The 22,554-nt window shown below is 40.0% G+C and overlaps 2 protein-coding genes across 2 annotated transcripts in view; one reads left to right on the top strand and one right to left on the bottom strand.

Moving 5' to 3' along the window:
* Positions 1-15,221, bottom strand: part of COL4A3 (collagen type IV alpha 3 chain) — a 51,747-nt gene extending 36,526 nt beyond the window's left edge. The window contains exons 1-6 of the mRNA XM_058811852.1: positions 15,198-15,221; positions 4,901-4,957; positions 1,840-1,929; positions 1,172-1,216; positions 644-688; positions 287-349 (exon numbers count right to left, since the gene is read on the bottom strand). Coding sequence (XP_058667835.1) covers positions 287-349; positions 644-688; positions 1,172-1,216; positions 1,840-1,929; positions 4,901-4,957; positions 15,198-15,221 — 324 coding nt within the window. The remainder of the gene's footprint in view (positions 1-286; positions 350-643; positions 689-1,171; positions 1,217-1,839; positions 1,930-4,900; positions 4,958-15,197) is intronic.
* Positions 15,222-16,041: 820 nt separating this feature from the next.
* Positions 16,042-22,554, top strand: part of COL4A4 (collagen type IV alpha 4 chain) — a 66,702-nt gene continuing 60,189 nt past the window's right edge. Inside the window, exons 1-3 of the mRNA XM_058812028.1 lie at positions 16,042-16,137; positions 21,070-21,258; positions 22,109-22,148. Of these exons, the coding sequence (XP_058668011.1) occupies positions 21,203-21,258; positions 22,109-22,148 (96 nt within the window). The 5' untranslated portion in view covers positions 16,042-16,137; positions 21,070-21,202. The remainder of the gene's footprint in view (positions 16,138-21,069; positions 21,259-22,108; positions 22,149-22,554) is intronic.

Genomic DNA, 22,554 nt, shown 5'->3' with positions numbered 1-22,554 from the left:
CTGATTAGGTCTCCTGGATTTAATGAAAAAAGTATTATCTGTCAAAATATCAAATGTTATTCTTGTCTTTTAGCAAAGGCCATTAGAATGTATTATTTAAGTATTTATTTTGCACAAAAAAGTAGCACTTTTCCTTTCTCTGGACCCATGACACAAGTTTTTCTAGCTGATAAAGTCACAAAGCAAAACAAATCAAAGTTGTAGATTGGGGGAAATTTAGATCACTTTTTGTCCATTCCCATGCACAGCCAAATGCAATCTCCAGAAGACTCAGCTTGGTTTGTACCTTTGAGCCATTGCATCCTGGAACACCTGGGAGCCCAGGAGGACCAACAGTCCCTGGTTCACCCTAAAAGAAGCACAAAATTGACACAAGCTTTGTTTTTGTACATTCATATTGCCTTACAGAAACACTGAAAGAGTTTATATTGGAGCAATGTTTCACAAGACTTGACAGATTACAATGGGTTCTTAAATCATGACAATGAGTAAGAATTGCTGATGCCAAGATTTTTATCTCTAGGCCAATTGACAGAGACAATGCTGATGTTGAGACTAGAGTGAGCACATTGAGCTGAGGATAATTGTGCACTAAAGACTGAAGTAAGAGAGAAATGGTTAAATCGGTTTCATTTTTACTTACTGGAAGGCCTGGAGGACCTGAAAATCCAGGTATTCCTGGGACTCCCTAATGATATTAAACAAGAGAAATAATATTATGAATATTAAACAAAAGCTCATTAGGCAATTTTTCTTTGATTACAATCATATCAAGATTATGAATGCAAGTATGATTCTGTTAAAAAAAATCATTACTTCCTTAACTCTTCTGACTGTGAATCAAGCATAATGGTTACACACAGGTAACACACACTGGTTTTGCCCACAGGGGAAAAACCCAAACAACTTTTTGTTGTATTCTAGTTTGACTTTTTCACTGCATAGCCAAATATGAAATACATACAGCAACAACCTTGGATGTAAGATGCAGCAAAAAAGGGCAAAAGTTCTAAAAATAAATAATACTAGTACATACACTGTGTCATAAATTTTAACCATACTTTGAAATCATACATAATGTTTTGCTTTTATTTTCACAAATTATTGAACCAAGTTGGCAATTAGCATGACATTTAGTACATGTAAGTTTGTTTAAAATACAAACACTTACTCGGATACCTTTGGGTCCAACTAAGCCTGTAAGTCCTGGAGAACCCTAGATCAAAAATGGAAAGTGATGTTTTTCAGTACATTTCAATTGGGAAAGAGCACATAAATGTCAACAATACACACAATATTTTCAATATCAATACCGATATGTGCACACAAAGTCAGCTGTATAAATAAATAAAGCCATTCCATACTGTGAGCAATCAGGTAATTCCTAAACAGGCCAAGATGTACCTTAAAAAACATGTTTCCCTTCAAATTTTCTTAATTCTATTTTTTGTCTCATTTGTATTTGTCTCATTAGTAGCTTGTTTACTTTCTTTTCTGCAACAAATGTCAAGATGTTAATTGATACAAAGACAAAAACTGAGGTATGCTGCAAAAATCTGTCTAGACCTATGTTCATTGTCTCTGGCAGTTTAATCCAGCTGCTTTAGCACTGGCAAATGGAAAACTGACAACAAAGCCCATGGTCATATCATCTCTACTCTGATGCAGTAAAAATGACCCTTGCAGCTGATGACCAAACAACATCCCTACCAAATGGGAAGCTCTGAGACAGGTTTTGGTTTGGTTTTGTAAAACAGAATAGTCTACACAGCCGTAGCTAACTGTGACTGTCAAGCACCGTAGTTTCTGTGTGTATCTCTGTCTCACATACATACCTACCTTTGGTCCCTGTGGCCCTGGAGGCCCTTCTGGACCAGGAAAGCCTCTTTGACCAGGTGGGCCTGGAACACCAGGAAAGCCTTTTTCACCCTGCAAACATTAAAATAATTAAACTCTTCAAATATCCATGAATTCTCCTTTTGATAGCTTATTTCTGAGGCATTCATTACTTTCAGTACCCCTTGGCTTTCTGCTGCTGTGGCAGATCCACTGCCCTTGCCAACACTGACCTGTTTTTGTGGTCCATCTCTGGGCTGCCTCGGCCTCACAGCACCACATGCCTGTAAGTATGGCTGAATTATCAGAGCATAACATAGTACTCAGGATTTTGTAGAGTATGGAAGTTAGCTGACAGCATGAAAATTGAAAGAAAGCAGCTGATATGTATTCCTTATTAATACTTCTGTATTATGTTTAGCAACAAAAATTGAGAGACTTAATGGCTGCTTGTCACAGCATGTGCCAGCACACATTGCAGTTGAGACAGCCACAATACACAGAGCATCATCACACGATATCAGAAATATTCAACCCATACAGAGTAACACCACATCACTTCAGAAGGCTTCAAGAGTCAGCCCTTCTTGTTCTTTAGCCCAACCTTTTATCCCCTCCTGTTGATGCCCTGCACCTGTGTGCCCTCGGTTCCCTTTGGTGGTTGCTCAGTGCCCCTGGGCACTCCCTGGCTCAGTGCTGTCAGTGCTGCTCACAGCTCAGCCCAGCCCCATCCCAATCACCACAAACTGTGTGCCTACAGCTTCTGCTGTACAGCAAGATCAGTTTCAAACCATATCAGTTCAATTTCTCTTCATGAAAATCAAGGAAGAAAACAGTGGGAGTCAAATGCAACAAAACCATTCAGACAGACTAAAACCCCCTTGCTTTACATGACAAATATCTTAAATTTTTCTGAATCTAATCAAATTACTTTTTCACTTTTTTTTTTTAAAGATCAAATTCAAATAAATAAACTAAAGGAAACAAAATTGAAGGTATAGAAACAGAATACAGAAGGCCAAGCTAGAGTGAAAGGAGCATTTTCAGTTTTTTAGTTAAATATAGAAGATGCAAGTCTTAATTTGGTTTAAATTATATGTTTCAAGCTGGAAGCTCACGGAAAAGGTGTTTCAGCCCTTCAGACAGCAGCAATTTAGCATGCTCATTTTTACATCAGTGAAGAGCTGCTGGTTCAAAACATCACAGCACGACATGGGAGAGACAGAATGGAATTATCAATTCTCTCAGAGCCAATTTTCCTATTGCTTTATACAAAGTTATACAAAGAAAGCATGTGAAATTTTGCTGTGACAAAGGTTGAGTGTTCTATTCGATGTACAAGACAGGAGCCAAGAGATGTCTCTGGGAAGCCAGAATACTCTGGCTTTTCCCTGCACCAATTCTCACTCCTCAAAATTCCACAAACTCACCAGATTTTAAATAGCTTCTGAATGAAATAAAAATTTTTAAAATAGTAATTTTATATATTTGTATCTCCCAAGACAGAATGTAATCTCATAATACTTTGACACATATAAAATAAGAATTGAATTATAAAGAGTGTGTGAGATCTATAAAATAAATCGGCATAGCTTTTTATAAGAATAGTTTATTTCTGTTGTTTGTTCTGTAGCAGCATCCCAAGGTAGGAGGATGGCTGCTATCCCAGGATGAGCCGCTGGAGGGGGTTCGGTGCCAGCTCCCAGGAAAACCAAACTCCACCTGCCTGCCCGTGCCAAGAGCCACACGGAGCTGCGGAATCCAGAGCTCTCCTGACAGCTTCACTGCCCTCTCTACAGAAAAGGCAATTTTAGCTACACTTTCTTCTTAGCAGATCAACAAGATCTGAGGATTTTCAGGTTGGAGAATTCTAAACACTGAATAATGACCAAAACATATTGATTAATGCCATTATCCTGATTTTCTGCATGTAAAACTTCATCAGTCTAAACAATTATTTACTCTTAGCCACAAATTTCTCAGTTATTTTCCATAGAAGTGATAAAGACAAGTTTTGGGTGTCCATTCTTATTAATATTTCTCTTTTAGTGGGCAGCTTATTTTTTTCTAGGTTTTCAACTGGTTTCAATTTCACTGTTTAGGACAAAGTCAGGTTAGACCAACTAGTAATATGAAAAATAAACAGGGAGATTTTACTAAAAATATTAGTATTCTCCTTTCCCACTTATAATATATATTTTAATAATGAGCATATTTACTTCCAGATAAATTTTCTCCAACTTCATAAAAGCAGATGGGACCAATCAGTGGGACTAACCATAGTCCTAGATCTTTATAGATGTCTGAAATCTGTTGATAAGGTTAAGTATGGCAACTCCTGTGTTCATGGCTCACCTAATTTGCAACCATGACTTCTTCAATAATGCCCCTTTCATTTGTGAATCAGTTGTTCTTCCAACTGTGAGCAGGAGTTCCAAAGAATTTTTGGCATTTGTGTAATTTAGGTTTTTCTAAAAGCCACTCAGAGCCTCTGCCAAGCTGCTATTGGCAACAGGCAGAGCTGTGGATCTGTTACTGCGGATGGATTTGCTGCTCCTTCAGTGCTGGCAAGGTGTTTGCGATTAGGACCCAGAAACTCATGCCCTGCTTGATGTGCAAGAAGTTTATCTGTTTGATGCCAGTGTGTGCAACTTTCCTTCAGGAACTGGCAAAGGGGGGTGGGCACGGTCCAGAGATGGACAGAGGGAAGCACTGAGCATGAGATTCCTGATGGCATCATGAAATTTATAACAGGAGAGCAGCTGCCAAGGTAATGGTATTTGTTAGGGGTTAGTGAAAGAGACCTGGTGGTTTTGGGCAGTTGTTCTGCTGCTGCCCAAACATCACACAGTGCTGTAAACATAATAATGTAGAAAAAAAATTCAGTTGAAAAGGCTTGGTTAAACAGTTTCCCCAAAGTTAACAGAACTTTGTAAGGTAATCATTCTCTGTAGACTCTATTGGCCAAATACCATCATGAACTAAATTCACTCATGAAGTAATCTACCAACAATTTCCAAGTATATAAGCTAATATTCAAAAAGGAAAATGTATCTGTTCTTACCTTACTACCTTTTGGGCTATCACAAAAGCAGGGACTTTTACCTTTGCATACACAGTTCTGAAAAACAAAAATACAAACATTATAATACAATTCTTTTTCTCATGGAGTTGTTTGGAGAGAGGCAAGATCTCAGTGGTTTTAGTAATTATTTCACAAATAATACAGCTTATAAAAAACGTTTGTGAAGAGGCAATTCACAACAGTGGCAAGGAGCTCATTATTCCTCTGTACAGTCTGTTGAGACAAATAAGAGCACTAGTGAGATCTTGCAGACAGAATTAACTCCCCCCTACAGTTTCTCACATTACAACAGTCACAGTGTTTAAAATTTGTAACTTTTATGTTTCTTTTATGATGCAGCAAAGATGCTGCAAGTAGCTGCTGCTCTGTATGGACTTCAAGAAATTATTGTGTCTGCCTCTGATTTATAGAGAGATCAATAGGCAGCTACTTGATGTTTCAAGCTAGATTCCTAAAGAAATGCAAACATTAAGTAGTTAATTCTTTGTCATACTTAAAGAAAACTCACTCTTACTGTGATCTGACAGCTAGAATGCAAGTGGTACTGCATCAGAAATTTGGAAAACAAAGGTATCATGTGAAACAGTAAGCACCTAACTATGCTACCTTTACTATTATATTAATCAATATGATTATATCACCAGGGATACAAGAATAAGAACTAGCGCAGAATTAACAACAAACAGTACCCTGATTTTCCCTTGGTGAGATCAGTCTGTCTGGTACTGGATAATCTAAATTCATCAAGTCAGTTATATGACAGATATTTTAAGCCTTTAAGCATCAATACAAGAGAATAAAGTGATGTATATCTCAAAATAAATTTGGGATAGTTTATAAGACAATTGATTTTCTTGTTCCTTATTCAATGACAGTACTTTGCATTCCAAAGCATTCTTTTCAAAACTGATTATTGGTAGAGGTCTGCTAAGCAATACAAAAAGGGCAGTTGCTCCAGGTAAGATGTATACACAGATATATACCATTATAATTCTACAGACCTTCATGGAGTTGTACCTTATTCCTGCCTGTGAAAGCAAACTAGAAGCAGATCTTTCCAGCATCGGTATGCAAAGCACAGTTTTCAGGACATGTAGAGAAATCCAAAAATTAAATTACTCTCCCATAACAGGTATAATCTGCAGAAGATTTGATGTGTACAGATACAGAACAAATCCTTTTATCTTATAATCAAAGATGATCCAATGTGAAGAGAAATGCATGAACATGTAGAAAATTATGACACTATACAATTAATCTAAGTTAATAAACAATTGAAAGAAAGAGAGCCTTTGCTCTTCAAGAAGTCAGAATGCTTAGAGTGTGTTTGATTTGCCATTAGTAAGCTTTCAGATCTATTTAAGTCTTTTTGTGTACACATATCACTCTAAACTAAACTGAAAAGACCAATGATTTAACATTACACAGTCAGTTAGCTGGATAATACTAAATGTTTTGGCATATGATTTTTTATGTAAGATAAGATTACGCCTTCTGCACAGGAGCTTTGAACCAAAAAATCATTGCTCACTTATACTGCAGGATGCTTTCACATCCTTCCAAGATGCCTGCAGCTCCTTTATCAAAGGATCATAAAAACCCAATATGATGTTTCCAGGTTATAAGATAAGGAAACTAAATATTAGGTATTAACAGTTTATTCAAAATTCTCACAATAACATCTATATAAATAAGTGTATTAACCAAAGCCACAGGTTTACTGCATGTTTTTTGGTTTTGTGATTTTCATTGTAATAATTTACATTTCTTTCAAATATTTAGATGAAGAATATTTTTGATCTAAAATCTAGGTGAAAGGATACAGCCAGATCATTATATGATTACCAAATCAAATCAATTCACCAATGAACCAAAATTAAATCCCCACAGCCCTTGGAGTAATTTACAGAGGAGCTCCTCTCCAAAGTGTTTTTAGGGATAGTTACAGTGTTATAATAAACAGATACATGATTCCAGTAGTACATGCTGAGGCACATTTACTGCACTGGTGAATGTTTTGTTCAGTGGGTGCATCCTTATCTGTAACACTGAATTGCCCTTCCTACTCTATGGGGCTGGATTCTATGGGGCTCTGACCTCTTCCTGCTCCTGATTCAGAGAGTAACTTAACCAACTACTTAGAAAGTATTCCAGTTCTCTCCTTCACATAATTGCTCTAAGAAGTGACACAGAAAGAAGAAAGAAATAACATACTACAGATTGTAGTGTCACCTATGCAAAGGCTAATGTAGATTGAGCATGGCACTGCTACTCCAGCCACTGCAGTGGTGGCAACTTAATTTGGAGAGAATCTTACACAGTTCTCAGCACCTTGCCAGCAGCACTGGTTACATGCAGAATGTCAGAGAGTGTATTTAGAGATGTTATCAAACATGAATATGCCAAAGGATGTGACAAAGTCTTAATGTAAGGAGCAAGCAATGGCAGCCTTCCTACTTTGTCCCTAGCACAGGCTGAGTGCTGTCACTCACACTGGTGGGGCAGCACAGTCCTACCAGGAATGGTTTAAAGGCAGGAAGGTGGAGCACAGAGGAACAGAGCCAAAGTGAGGATGATCTTGTATTTCTCCACTGATCTATTTTTTTGAATGATATGTACAATGACAGAACTGTCAGTGTCTTTGTTTTTTCAGATCCAGAGAAGATCAGGGTAACTCAGCTACAATTTCAAAATACATATTTGTATTAAAAATACTGCATCCAGGACAGAGAGGCAGCAGAATGTGTTGCTGCAGGAAACAAGCACCATATTCTTTAAGTATATTTCAGACCAAGAGCACACAGGATGAGTAATAAAGATCTTGAGATGAAATTAATTTTAATGTGTAGGAATATAGTAAAGTGGCTGAAGCAGGGCTTAAGTTTGCACTTTTGGCCTGACTGGTGTTTAATTTCATGGGTGAACTCCACTGATGCCCGAAGTAAATCCTGGTTAACGTAAATGAAAGATGACTGTGCAACATAAGGTATTTTAAAATGAATTAAAAGAAATGCAGGTGATATCCATTAATTACTGTGGACAGTAAAAATAGCCCAGGTGGCTCTCAAATGGGTGATGGAGCTGTTGCTTTCCTTCACTGGTTGCTCTAACTGCTGATCTGACTTATTTTTAAAAAACTAATTTTTCATTTAAACTTGATACTTATTAGCATTTCACCTACTCTGCCATTAGGTCTTTTTCTCCTAACTTAAAGATTCACTAAATTAGAACTCTATCACTATGTGGAACAAGACTTACTGGATAATATCTATTTTTCTGTGATGCCACTTTTTAATTCTTTTCCATCTTTCTGCTCAATAATGATATCCTGAGCAGCCTGAAAACATGCATGTCATCACAGTGGTCCTAAGTGGAAGTAACTTACCAGCTAATTTCAAGTTTTCTGTAATTTCTCTTAAATACTTATTAAAAATTATGTATCAGTGAGCCAGCTCCTTTAAGTCTTGATTGTGAATTTTCAAGGGTTGCTGACACATGGAGATTTTTGAATTCTTCCTGGGCTGTCTCAGTGCAGAGCAATCACTTTACACATCCCAGCTGTGTCTATAAATCACAACTGAGCACACAGAATAACCCTGCTCCAACAGTTGATGTTAATACAGTGCTTAAATCTTCAAAAGGCCCATTTCACTCATTCTCTACTACCTGTTTTCTGTTGCATCTACTAAAGGTGGGAGTAATACATTGTGATTACAAGAAGGGGAAAGTTTTGCTCTACCATTTATTCACACTGCAGATTTGTGTTGGGGTAGGTATGCTGCACATATGTTAAATGTTGTACTTTCTGAAGAACATGATGGTGGTAGCTAGAGTTTCTAGCTTGGATACAATTACAGTTTTGAATTTTTATCCTAACCTGCACCAGATGATCTGAGGGCAGAGCTTTACAGAAAAAAGGTTCCCACTGTGAGAAAAGCTGTATAAAGAAAATCTTTTTCTTCTTATACACCTGTATTAAGACACTTATCTAGATTAGCACAGTCAGGAATTCTAGCTAGACAAGGTGGATACATGACCCTGGCAGCATATTCCTCATGTTGCACAACTGCAAATCACCATGGAGCGTGCAAGGTCCTGGAGAATGAGGTCCCCTCACTCCAAAACACTGCTGTCAAAACAGAATACCAGTCTCACAATTAGAATCTGTATACTAAAAGTTTTTCATGCATTCTAAGCATCAAACATGAATTCATTAAAATTATCAAAGACCACGAAGAACTTTGTGTTTTTTTAGTGATTGCTGGACCAGTACAACAAAACCAAATTATTAAGCCTTCAATAAGTATAGACAACATAGAGCAGAAATAGGAGATGATGAGATGAAGGAAAATATGTCAGTTCCCAAACCCTGAAACATTGTGTAGTCACTTGTGAACTGGAAGGCAGCCAGACATTCCTACCTTAGAAGACTCCTGTTAACAGCCATGTATGCTATCACAATTCACAGCATTTTGCTCACCAGTTGAATACCCAGCACAGGATGAAAATTATTTCAATCAGACTTTCCATTATAAAGAAATACACCTGTAACTTAACTAATAGCACCCAACACAGAGAGCCCGGATCTAAAAGACACAGCAGGAGACAACTGCTATGCTGCAGGCAGCTCAGCTGTTGAATAAGCTCCAATAAGCACCTGTAATGGGAACCCTGCTCAGGGAATAGCTATTGAATCAAAATGCCTTGTTGGTGACACAGGCCTTGTATTACTGGGTATGTGCTGCTTTCAGTGTAAAGTGCAGGAGAGAAGTCCTAAACATTTGTGGTCATAGGAAAATATAACACTTCACAGAAGCAGGACTTTGTGTTTAATTTACAGATACGTCGGTCATGGTCACATGATGTTAACACACATTTTTATCTGAACTTGGTAAGAATCTCCTTACTTTAAATCCTTAATTTTAATCTGGTATGAGGTCTTTTTAGGAGGGATTGCTCATTCATGTAATATAAAGATATATTTATAATGGTATTTCAAACCAACTAAGCTAAATGACACGTAGAGAGAAATGGAAGAAGCTTCTGTATGTGAACATTTAAACAACTTTCCATTATGCCAAGGGGAACAGGTGTATGAGCCCCTTTTTTCACTTCAGAGATGGAAAGAACTTTGAAAAAAATCTCTTACTTTTTATAGCAAAACCCTGTTGGTTAAGAACTTTGCATAACAAGAGTTTTGTAGTGTTAGACGAACCTCTCATAAGTATCCACACTTACCACAATAAAAACTCAGTAACATAAACCTCAGGTTAAATAGTATAAGTCAGATGAAAACAAAATTTTCAGAGAATTTCTAATATCTCTTGCTTCTTTTTTTGTTGATGTACTTACTGTACAGCCTATCTTTTTTTTGTTGTTGTTCTGTGAATAAGCCTGTTTGTACAAAAGTTCCAAGAGACCACTGTAACATAATTGTTCATCCAGGAAAACACACCACTGTGTCAATGGGAGTGTGTTTCACATGCAACTGCCATGGTGCCAACCATACCCTTCTGCAAGCAGATACAGCACAATTAATTCTACTGAGCTTCTCCCTTCTCTCCAGCTCATTATCAGTGAGGAAGTGTGAGAACAGTAGGGCTTAGCAATCTTCACTTTGCCCATGTCTTCATCATTGCCTTAGGATAGAACAGATAAAATGTTTTAATGCAGAACAAACCAAACACACTGAGTTTTCACAAACTCAAATGATTTGTGAGCTCTGTAGCAATGGCCGCTAAGGTCTATATTGTAGACATTGCATAAAATTAGTCAGTGTCTACACAAGTAGAGCTGGTATGTTGTGTGCAGTTTTGAAAGGCTCTATGTTGAGGCTCTCAAATCTCCTGTTTTGGGGAGGATGTGTGTGTGTAAATTATGGTCTATAATGTGTGTAAATTTTGGTCTATAAAGATACAGAATTTCTTTCTCTTAGACAAAAAGAATGATGCTTGTCCTTCTAAACCATAGAGTATATTTAAATTTATGTTTATAATGACCCATACCTTACTCTACAAATCATCACACTAGGGTTGAAGTTGATGTGATAAGGACTATCAGAAATGGTACCAAACTGTTCCTGATATATTCAGATGTATAAAATCTATGAAGATGGAGCCAAAAGCTCCATCTCTGGGGTTGGTTTCTTCTCCTGACCTTGAAGAGGACATGGGGACAACAGAAATAAATATTTTGTTTTCCCCAAGGAAAAAAAGACTAAGCAATTCAGGCCACACAATTTTGTTTTGTGTAGCAAACTCTTAAGGGTGTTTAATCAGCTTATTCATCCGTGTTCTTCCTTCCTAACAATCACCTTAAAAGAGCAATCTAATAACAAAGAATACACACCATTTAACTAGTGAATTTTTGCTTACCTACCACAATATGGTTATCATTAACTCACACATTTTGTATTTCTTCCCAGCTGTTAAGTGTGGGAATGATATTCACTAAAATTTTCATCTCCTCAGGCCTGTATATTTGTATATTCATAAAATTCCTGGTGTGCATCTTCTGTTTAGTGATGCAAGTAGCAATGAAAGCAACAGTAGCTTGTTCAGAGAAGGCTTATTGCACACGCTTTGGTTTTTCCTTATTTGAAAGGCTCTGTGATTTCACAGATTTAAAAAAATTAAAGGTCACTTCTTCCTGCAGCTTCCTCCAAAATAGCCTGTGGAAAAATGCAGCACAAAGCCCGAGTTAAAAGGTCTTCAATAAGCCAGGCAAAATGGAAAACCTGTAAACCTGTGAGACTCCTACCCTGTCACAAAATGGGTAAGACAATGAAAATGGAACTGAAAATATATTAGGTGTGACAAAATGGAACTTTTTCAGTGTGACTGTGAGAGACTGAGGCTGCAAATAGTTAAGGAAAAAGTCTTTTTGGATTTCACCTTCCTCCTAGGCTCCTGTAATCCATGCCAACATACTTCTAGTGTTACTTTGTTAGGCAGTAAGGTGAGAATGTGACAGTAAAACAGATGACCGGACATCCCATACTGGTCACACTTAATAGCAAAGTATTTTGTTTCAAAGATCTGTTATGTCAAGTCAGCTCTAGGTATTGCAGGAGACACTGCTAGCACAGATCATAAATAAAATGGAGAAGATACAGAAATCTCTATGTAATGCAAAGCAGTGAAGAAAGAACCTGCCTACTCTAAGAATTTTAATGGTATTATTCAGCCAGCAAAATAACTTGAATTATAGACATTTGCTTAAATGTGTATTTGTCTTGTAGGTTTTCTAGAAAAGGCAGCAAGTGTCAACAGTTCAACTTTTACAGGTGTTTACTTAGGGCATCTAAGCAGGTTCATCTTTCAGTTGTAAGATGCAGCACACACACAGGCACACTTCACATTTCTTGGCCATCAGAGCAACGTGCTGCTAACGAGCAGAAATCCATCAATTTTGATGCACAGACATTTGGGTAACTCTGCCAATCTATGCTGCCTCTCTTGGCCTGGTAGAAAAAGCCTTGCTCTGCAGTGCTGTGACATTGGGCTGTTTCTCTGTGGAGGTGGTGGCTGAATTACAAAAAAAGTAGAGGCAATCAGGAGCAGAAGAGTCTAGCAGAAGTTGGACCCAGTTCTCAGAGTAACACCCTCCTTGACTTTGGAGCTGGGATCACATTAACCAAATCAAAGAGGGCACTTCACAAAGGACTTGTTTTTCTAACATGCTCTGTGAACTCTCTTGTATATTCAGGTGCACATTTCCCTTCTCAGCTGCTTGTGCAACAAAGAACCTGGGTGCCTCCAAAGGCTGTCAGACAAGGAACATTCTCACCAGGACACTTGGTGCCTCCAACACTGATTGCTGGTCAAAAAAAGCCTGCATGCCATTCCTACCAGCCTTGGAGATGGCCATGGGCTGAAGTAGAACATCATTTTTTCCTTCCAGAGCCATGTGTTAAGATCTACTTGTGACAGCAGGATAGGTTACATATAATTAGGGGGAAAAAATACTGCTATTAGGAAGCAAAGAAGATTCATTTTAAGTACTTGCATGCAAATTCTAACATTTGGGAGAAATGAAATTAGTTGTGAAATATGAACACTTGCATTAGTCACAAACAATATGAGTGAGGAAGAGAATGCAAAACAGATTTCTCAGATCTTACAGTCACCAAGGTTGTTATGTCCCCTCCTTTGCCTCCAATGCATGATGAGAAAAATCAAATGTCACGATGGAGGCAAAAACATAACAACATAATTTAATCTTGTGAGCTAACAAACATTGCAACAGTATTTACAATACAAATTAAAAAGTGGTAGTAAGATGAGGTGCAGCTAACTTGCAAGCAAGTCATCTTGCTGAAGTAGAAACTCTATCTTGTTCTGAAAAATACTAACATGATGGCATCATAGAAATGATCAATGCCACAAGATCGATTGAGCACTAATAAACTTGACCAAGGTATTTTTCCCATTAGGAAAAACTGAAAAACATGTCACTTGAAACATCAAAATTTCAGGGAATATTTTTAGATTAGTACTTAATTTGAAGATGTAAGAGAAGTACATAAATGGTATCAAAAGACAGGACACTCTTAAGGGAATTAATTGAGTTGTACATTTACACCAAGACACTATCACTTCCAGGTGCTGTTAGACAAAATGAAGCAATGAAAAAGCAAATCCATTTTGTTCTGAAAGAAAAAAAGATGAAGAATAGGAAGAATCTTGTGTCCTGTGAAAACATATTATAGTGATGATTCTAAAATATATAAATGAACAGCAGAAAAATCAGAATAATTATAACACCACTGTTTGAAGTCAAGGAAGAAGAAAGAAGCTGATCAAAGAAGCTGAAAGGCCTTTGACATGGGAAGATGCTACTTCTGCTGAGTTTTCAGAAGATGTGATTAGAGCATGTCAGTGGCCAAGAATGCAGACAATAATACTCCCTAGCAGGTGCCAGAAAGTTCAGCCTCCTAAGGGCAGAGAAGTCTGGACTCTGTGAAGAGCTGCAAAGACTAAAATTTGCTGTATAAACAGCAGCAGTCACAAATGACTGATTTTATTACCTGTCTTCAGGAATAAACTACACCTAATTTTTTTTTTTATGTTGAAACATTTTTAAATTGATGTAAACAGCAGAAGTATTCCTTGCTGATCAAACATCAATTTATTTTCATACGAAAGTGTAGCATGATTTTAGAACACTAACTATACTATTTCTTTGCAATGAACAGTTTAGCCAATATGCAATGATTTATTCATCAATTACCTCATGTCAATTACAGCAGCCACTAATATTTAATTAGGAGTTTAGATAAAACTGCCAAAAGAGAGGCTTAGAAAAAGTGTGTGTGTGTGTGTGTTGTGGGAGGGGGGGGGCATTCCTGGAACACAGCCTGTGCTTGCTAAAAGCCATCCAGAAACCCACATGATGATATCCACCTCTTCAGAGCAACAAGGGCAATGGATGGCAGGTATCAGCAGAGGAACAGGAGAAAGGAACAAAAACCAGCAAACTGGGCAGAAGAGAGAGACAGGTCGTGAACTGCTAATTTTCCACATCTTCCACATCCAGATCTGGATGGAGCCTGAAGGAACTCTGCAGAAAACACATACCTTGCAAATAGATCTGGTAACTCTGTTCTACATAAGAACTAAGAGGTATTTTAATTCCATTACAAATAAAACAATTAAATCTTGGTTAAATCACTGAACTTGACTGCCAGTGGAGTTACAGTGCCATGAAAAAACCCAACATATTGGATGAGGACCTTATGCTGTTTCCAGACACTCTACCCAGAAGGGGAGAGTGAAAGAGCTGCAGGAGTTTAGAAGAAACATTTTTACTAATTAGACTGCTTCAGATAATTGTAGTAGAATGTGGCTCTGCTTTAGCAACAGCAAAGTACAAGACCACATTTTTTCCTTCTAAAGGTGAACTTCAAAATATTTTGAGAGGCAGTAAAAATTTTCATGTACGGTGTTAGAGCTTTACTTACAAGGAAAAATTAAGATTGTTGACTATTATGGGAGAAAGAACTTGAAATTTACTAAACCTGTCAGTTTCACGTGCTTTAGGTTTATCAGAAATTTTAAAACTGTCAGTTTCATGTGTTTGATGTCTGCTAGAAATTGACCGAGACCGGCAGTTTTCTGTTTGGAACTGCCAGAAGTATTGAGAGCTACACCGAGCCGTGTGCCCTCACAGCCGCCCGCTCTTCTCCCAGCCGCGAATGTGCAATCCAAATGTTATAACCAGACACTGGAGAAAGGCACAGAAAAGACTACAACATGATCTAGGAGAATTTACTGACCAAACGGTGATGGACGCTTGTCATTACGCATGAAAGACAAGTCTCTTAAATGATTTTGTCATGAAGGAGGCACAGGTGGTCCAGACAGCAAGTGCCGATCCGGAGGCGTTTGCTCAGGGCCATCCTGTCCCTCAGGGCTCCATCCTGGCCGTCCAGTCCCTCACGGCATCCCCCGTGCCCGCAGGCCGGGCCTCCGGAGCCGCTTCCCGGGCTGGGGACGGGACGGAGCCCCCATCCCACCCCGTGCCGTCCCCTCAGCTGGAAGGGCGGGGAGCTCCTGAGGCCAGCGGGAACGCGGTGCCCCGTACACGGCCTTCTCTCCCGCCCTCATCCCCGCCCGGAGAGGGGTCCGGTAGCGGTGCCCCGCAGCTGGCGACATGCGCCTCACCTCACTTCACCTCGGCTCCCCTCGCCCTGCGCGGCCGTGCACACGCGGTGCATCACTTGAAACACCCGCATTCACCTTTCCTTCCCCACCAGCGGCCAACGCAGCGCGGCGGCAGCGGGGAGCGCGGGGCCGAGCCCGCTGTGTCCCAGGGCGCCGCAGCCTCCGCGGGCCCCGGCGCCGCCGCCCCGTCCCGGCGCTCACTCACCTCCGCCGCGGCGCGGCCCGGCCAGAGCAGGGCGAGCAGCAGCACCGGCGCCAGGCGGCCGGGGCAGCCCCCGCCGGCCATCCCCCCTCGGCGCTGCCTCCGCGGCGTCCCGGGGCGCTTCCACTCTGCCCCCCTCCTGCCCTCCCGTGGTTTTGGCCTGAGGGTTCCTCCGCGACCGCCTCGGCGCTCCCGGGTCGCGGCCCCGCCCCGGCCACCCCTCTCGTCCACCCCCTCATCTCCCCCCGCGTGCCTTGGGCAGCGCTGGCAGCCTCCGCCCGTCCGTCCGTCCGTCCTCAGCGGGCATGGAGTGAGCGAGGTGTCGGGGGCTTTCCCGCCTGAGAGCTGAGGTGAGCGCCGCGGACGGGCAGCCCCGGGCGGGGGCACCTGGCTCTCCTCGGGACGGGGCTGGGCAGCGCGCTGAGGGGCAGCCCGTCCCGGGACAGCGGGAGGTGTCCGGGTTGCCGGCTGGCTCCGTCCCCCGCCCGCGCCGCTGTCAGGGCGCAGGTGGTGGGAGCCCCGAACGGCGGCGGGAGCGGGGCCGGGGCCAGCCCCGGGCGCTGCCCGAACGAGGCACGGGGTGCGCTCCCCGGAGCGGGGGCGGCTCTGGGTCCCGGCGGGGAGGAGGGCACGGTGAGAGCGGCCGACAGCGAGGCGGTACCGGGAAAGCGGCAGCAGCGCAGCAGCCGGGGCTCCCAGCGCCATCCCGCCGCTGCCGGGGCGCTCCCGGGCGCGGACCGGAGCTCCTTCAGCAGCGCTTTCCGCTCCCCCGAGTGTTTTCTTTATGAGACAGAGGAAATTCCCAGAGGGAGCAAAATGCTGCCCCACCGCATAAATGGAAAGCAGCGAGAAATGTTTCTCCTCAGGGTTTCCACCTAATATGATAAAAAGATTTTGCGAACAGAATGGTGATTTGTAAAGTGTCGGCAATGTGTAATGTTTGTCACATTTGTGTTATTGACAGAAGTGCTGCATGCTCAAGGTAACCTTTCACTAAATACAGTGCTGTTTTGAGAAGGTGCAAACTTAGAAAGCATTCTGGCAGTGCCAGCCACAGCAGCCTTATCTTCTCTGTAGTGTTCATGGATGCTAATACAGGAAATCCCATGTTACAGCTTTTATTTGCACTAAAAGTGATACAGCAAAAGCAACTATATATTAGATGTCTATTAATTTAGGAGTATTAATGAAATACAAAGGTAAAGGCTTTTGTGAGCAGAAAGCTAGCCAAAGAGCTTTGTAAAACAGCTTCTCTGACAGGCGCAAGAGTAGAGCTGAATCTCTGCTCAGTAGACCATACTCAACCTCTAATGAAAACTGCTGTGAAAGCTGGTTAGCAGAAGTGACTTTTCCAAAAAGTTTGGTAGTGCCAGTAAGAACATGCTTCAGGAGGAGGTGAGCATCATCTTCAGTACCAAAGATCTTGTACATAGCAACATGGTAAAACGACTTGACTCTAAAATATCCAATATCTGTAAGAGCATGCTGGTATAGACAGCAAGGTATGGAGAGAAAAGGAAAGAATTCCTCTGGTTTCAGGCCAGATTGGTGGTGACCATGTAGAAGAAATAGTATCCACTGCTGGAATTTAACATGAGAAGTACTGGAGTTAGAGAGAATGTAGTAGACACTTATTTATACAAAAGTGAAAACAAAAGGTGCATAAGCTGTCTGTGAGACAATGAAGTCAGAACAAATGAGACTACAGTGGAAGAGAATGATCAGTCCTCTGAAATGATGACAATTTCAATGCAAAATGCCCCAGATCTCACTGTAAAGAAGACAGTACTCAAAAGAAGAGCTGTTGAATACTATGCCAGTGAGTTATTGGAAGAAACAGACGAAAGCAGGCAGACCACTGTTAGGGGCAGGGAAGGAACTCATGCAGAATACTGAGTGAATGAAACACTGCTATAATAAAGAGATACTAAGTCAATTTTCAAATTATGAAAACCCTGTGTGGAAATGAAAAAAAAAAAAAAAGAAGTCAGCAAGCTCAAAGCAAAAATGTGAAAGTGCTAACAAGGGAGATGTATCAATAAGGCTGTATCAAAATATTTTAAAAGAATCCTCTTCACTTGCAGAACCACCTCCTTCACTGACCTTGAGCAGCTGGCTGCTAAGTGGCTCAGCTGAATGGGAGTTTTGTCTGTTTATAGTTAAGAAACAGCAAGTAATGTTGCACTCCAAGATTGTCACATAGTGGCATACAGGCCTTTATGTGAGTCTCTAGGACAGATCCATGACTCCAAAGGAGCACTGAGCTGCTGCACAGGTAAGATCAGCCACTGATGTTCTCCCACTGCTCAGCACTGCCATCATGGGCAGTGTCCATCCACAAAAAGCCTGTGGAACCTTGATGCACAGTGTTGCTGATACTGCTGTAATCCATGAAATTATCCAAGAGCTACAAACTCAGACAATCTTGTATGTCTGAACAGCTGTCCAGTTTATTATCAGTTGTGCCAAAACATATACCTGCAGGTGCCTGTAGAGGTACTTTACAAAAATCCAACAAAAGCACCAGTACATGAACACAGGAGAGCAACCTTAATTCTAGAAAGCAATTGAAAGATGCATCTAATTGAAGTTTGTCTTTTTCTACAGTAACTGATACTTAATTACTTTAACTTTGGTTTTGTTTCTTTGATTCTCTATGGTAAAGAAAGGATAATACTATTTTTGGGAATATTTTTGTGGGAAACATTAAAGTTGTATTTAGTATAAAGTGCAAAGTTTTATAGAACACTGTAAATGAAAAAACAGGACTTATTGGAAAGGATGGAGAGAGTACTGAAAATGTCCATCACAAATGAGGCAGAAGTCCTATGGGAAACAGCATATATGTTCACAGACGTCAAATGACTGTCCTAATTATATGCATAAAAGAACCACATTAAAACTGAGCACACAACCCCATTTTTTATTTCACAGCTTCTGAATCCTTACTTTGTAACTTGTATGGTATTGTTGCACATGATGTTGCTTCCTTTGGATGCAATGAAAATACAGTTAGGACTGCTCTAATTCTTTTTACCTCAATAACTGTAGCTGTGTGTCTGCCTCAAACTATGGCTCATGTCCCCTGTTCTTTAGCAGAGTTACTGAAAATGAAGTTGTCATGCTTCTTGATTCCTGTCTAGAAAGTAAACATCTAGATTATGTTATACTGCCAGCTTTTCCCCTTCTCTTTTCTGAGGTGAGGCTTGGTGATGTCATGTGAAATCTATTCCTTTGGTGGCAGTGAGTGTGCTATCCTGAGGATATTTTATTGAGGTAACTGCTGTGATTGCTTCAAAAACATAAAAAATGAGATCAATTTGACACATCAATCTAAACAAAACCTTGTATTCTTTCTGTTATTGTATTAGCTACTGAACAATTCAACTTGTTCGGAAAATGATGGGGTTTAGATAGCCATGACAAAATAACAAGCAGAGGGTTGCAAGTCTTCCACTCATGCATTAAGTATTACTTCAAACTGTGTCAATGGGTTGGATCAAAATGGATTTTAATTTGAAAATAAAAGTTTCGCTGCTAATACAAAGCAAATGTACCAAATATAATTTTCTTTTTTATTTTCTTCTTAATTTTCAGAAGCTGTTTGTATAATTAAATAATGAGATGGATAGTGGGCAAAAGGAATACTTTTCTGCAAAGTCTCAACACTTTATGACTTGGATTTTCCATTTGAGGCTATCAGTCCCTGCAATATTTTATTGCCTCACAATTTTGCTTATATTGTTTATCTTACTAATGTAAAAAATCAGTGAGGTAGGAATGCGGTTGGAATATTATTTTTTTATTAGAGATGTTATTTTTTTCTTTTCTTACAGATGGGGAACTGGGGCACAGCAAGACTGTAAGAATTTGACAGATGAATGGAGTACTGTACAATACATATAAAGAGTGATCTTGCAGCTTGGACTGGCTGCCTTTAGGCTATTTATTCATCAGTCAGGGCACAGCAGCTTCCAGTGTCTCCCCTTAGTACTGTGGGATTTGGATATACTGTGCACACACACAGGAGTCAATATTATTTAGAGATTAGTTCTGGTTAGAAAGATGCCACACTATCAAATAATAGAAAGCAAAACAGTAATGTTTCAGGAACCCTACCCTCACGTGTTTAACAAACACATGGCTGCTGCCTGAACAGCTATCAGAGAGCAGCCAGTTTGCTGCACTTCACATCCTTACTCTCTGCTCAGGAAACTTCTCCAAAGGAGGCAAACCCCTGTCAATTCACACTAGTCAGTGTTCAGTTTCCTCAAAATTGTTTCCCACATTTGGATCACTAGAGTGCTGAAAAGCAGAAGCCTGTGATAACCTGTGCTAACCTGGGAGAAGCCCAGCCCTTAAACCCTCAGTTTGAAATAACCCTCAGTGTGACTCATTTGCCAGACATGCCTTGTTACAAAGGATTGCAGCTTCTTTTTTATTTGGGGCATAAGGGAGTTTGCACATGACCTGGCCCTGTCTCTGGATTTCTGAAGCTCGAGTTTCCAAAAAGGTTGCAGCAGCAAATAAAACTGTTGGACCTAAGTAATTGGTCAGGGATGCACTATGTATGCAAATTATGTATTATGCATGCAAAATTTGGCTGTGTGGGACTGCGGAGGCCTCTGGTCAGTCCTGCACACAGAGTTTCCAGCTTCCTAAATCCTGGAAAAACTGTAGAAAAAATGTTCTAAAAATACAGTGAAAAACTCTAGGTGATGTCCAGTGATTGTCATCCATCCATGCATATGGGTAGAGCTCTTAGCTCAAATGCATATGTTTTATTCTGCATTCAGAGTGGTCTTCCTTTGCTCAGATGCTAGCACAGACTGGTCCAGCCCAGTTTGCAAAAGATGCTGCTGCTCAGTCAGGTCTTAAAACTATAACAAATACTTTCTTGAGGTTTTTTTTAAAGTTCATTAGGTTTTTTTACTGTACATGGGTATTTCATCTTTTGTCTCAATGACTTTAACTGAAATGGTGGCTATGAAAACCTAAAAAAAATAATGATGCAAGATTCTCTTTGTTCATTATTTTATACACAGAATGAGGACTATCTTTACTAGGCTGAAATCTTGTACCCCTTTTTATGTGAATCTGCAGTTTCATCATAGTCCCCTTGAAATAATTGGATTGCTGATAAAATAAAATGTGGCCTGAATAGGAAGAATATAATGTAGTGCCAACACAAAGCTGTGCAGTGTAACATGTACAAATGGTTAAGACTTATTTTTGGTTTTCCAGTAATTATTCATGTGTATCTTGGATGTATATTTTAATAGAAACAGGTTCAGAAGGGAAAACAACACCAGCATGGAACAGTGTTTATAGACCATCCACAAACAGAAGGAAAGAGAAGACCTGCCATTTAAAGAAAAAAGAAGTGCTGCATATACAAATCCTCAATCAGCAGGAATGGCATTAACAAAGGATTCATTTGAACGGATTAAGTGGCTTATCACAGCTGCCTGGTGAGTTTTACAGATCACTACATTTTTTAAGCAGATTCACTGAGATATATTCTTAGCTATTAATTTAACAGTAATAAGAAACACCTAGACATTTACAAAGTTGAAGTAATTTTGAAATAGGCTTCACTGTATCCTGTAGAATAGTACTCAGAAGTCTGTATGCTATAGCTGTACCTAATTTATCTTTTCATATAAGTAGTAGACACCTTAGTTCTTAGTAAAAATAATATTAGCATTAATAATAATTTAAAAGAATGCTTATTTTCTGTATTGCTGCAGAAATTTTGGGCTAACTTTATATTTTAGTATTTTTTTTGTAAACTTTACAAGCCATCACTAGAAATGTTGGCATGGAGCTGGGCTTCCCTAACAGCTGCTCTGGAATCATGTGGCTATTCTCAATGTGGCTTTCCTCTCTACTCTCTCTTGCCCTCTTCCTCTGAGCAAAAGAAAACAGCACCAACTAACTGATTTCAAGGTGGATGCAGATCATTCCAGTCTCTACTCAGTCTTCACCTCATGGTGTCCATGGAGAAATCTGTCTGGAATGGGTCCCCTCTGGCCCTTTGTAATTGTGGGATTGGAAATAAGTTACAAGAGGGAGTTATGACTTTTACATAGTCTTGTTCATGCCTATCTGTTTGTACTCAGCCCCACAAATCCAAAATATTTACAGCATGGGAGGCCATTTCTTGATGGTGTGCACCCCTTATAGGAACACTATGTAGTGACCCCAAACAGGATTGAATCATGTGTACATTTGATCACTTCTCACTTTCTACCAGCTAAATTTTTGTAAAGGTTTGAAGTCAGAGGCCAGTTTTAATTTAGTTTTCTTCTTTTAAATCAGGTGGATGCTGATTATTTTTTCAACTCAAGGAATTGATGGGGTAAGTGACATTGATATTTACTTTAGGCATGTGAGGGATAGAATGGTAGAGTTTGAACAAGTAGCACCACATGCACCAAAATGACCAATAGTTCTGTGGGAAAACTGTAATGTTCCTTTCTGTATTTCTGAGGTTCTGTCTTTCCTTTCTGCTACTCAGATTCCATAATTTGCAATTTTATGCTCTGGATTTTCCTAGATTCTAATTCTGGCTTCTTGAGGTACATTTGGAAAGTTGGATGTAAAAAACCCTCCCTTGTTCACTGAGTCTATCTCCTTCCTCAGAAAGTCTCTCTAATGGTCCTGCATTATGGCACATGTCAATTCTAGCTTTCCATGCTGCTCTCTATGTTAACCTAGATCTTAAACTGGCTTCTGTGGACAGTCCCATCTCTCTGAAGCCAAAT

Source organism: Ammospiza caudacuta, chromosome 11 (genome assembly GCF_027887145.1).
Source record: "Ammospiza caudacuta isolate bAmmCau1 chromosome 11, bAmmCau1.pri, whole genome shotgun sequence".
NCBI classification, from domain to species: domain Eukaryota; kingdom Metazoa; phylum Chordata; class Aves; order Passeriformes; family Passerellidae; genus Ammospiza; species Ammospiza caudacuta.
This window is presented reverse-complemented; position numbering and strand designations above follow the sequence as displayed.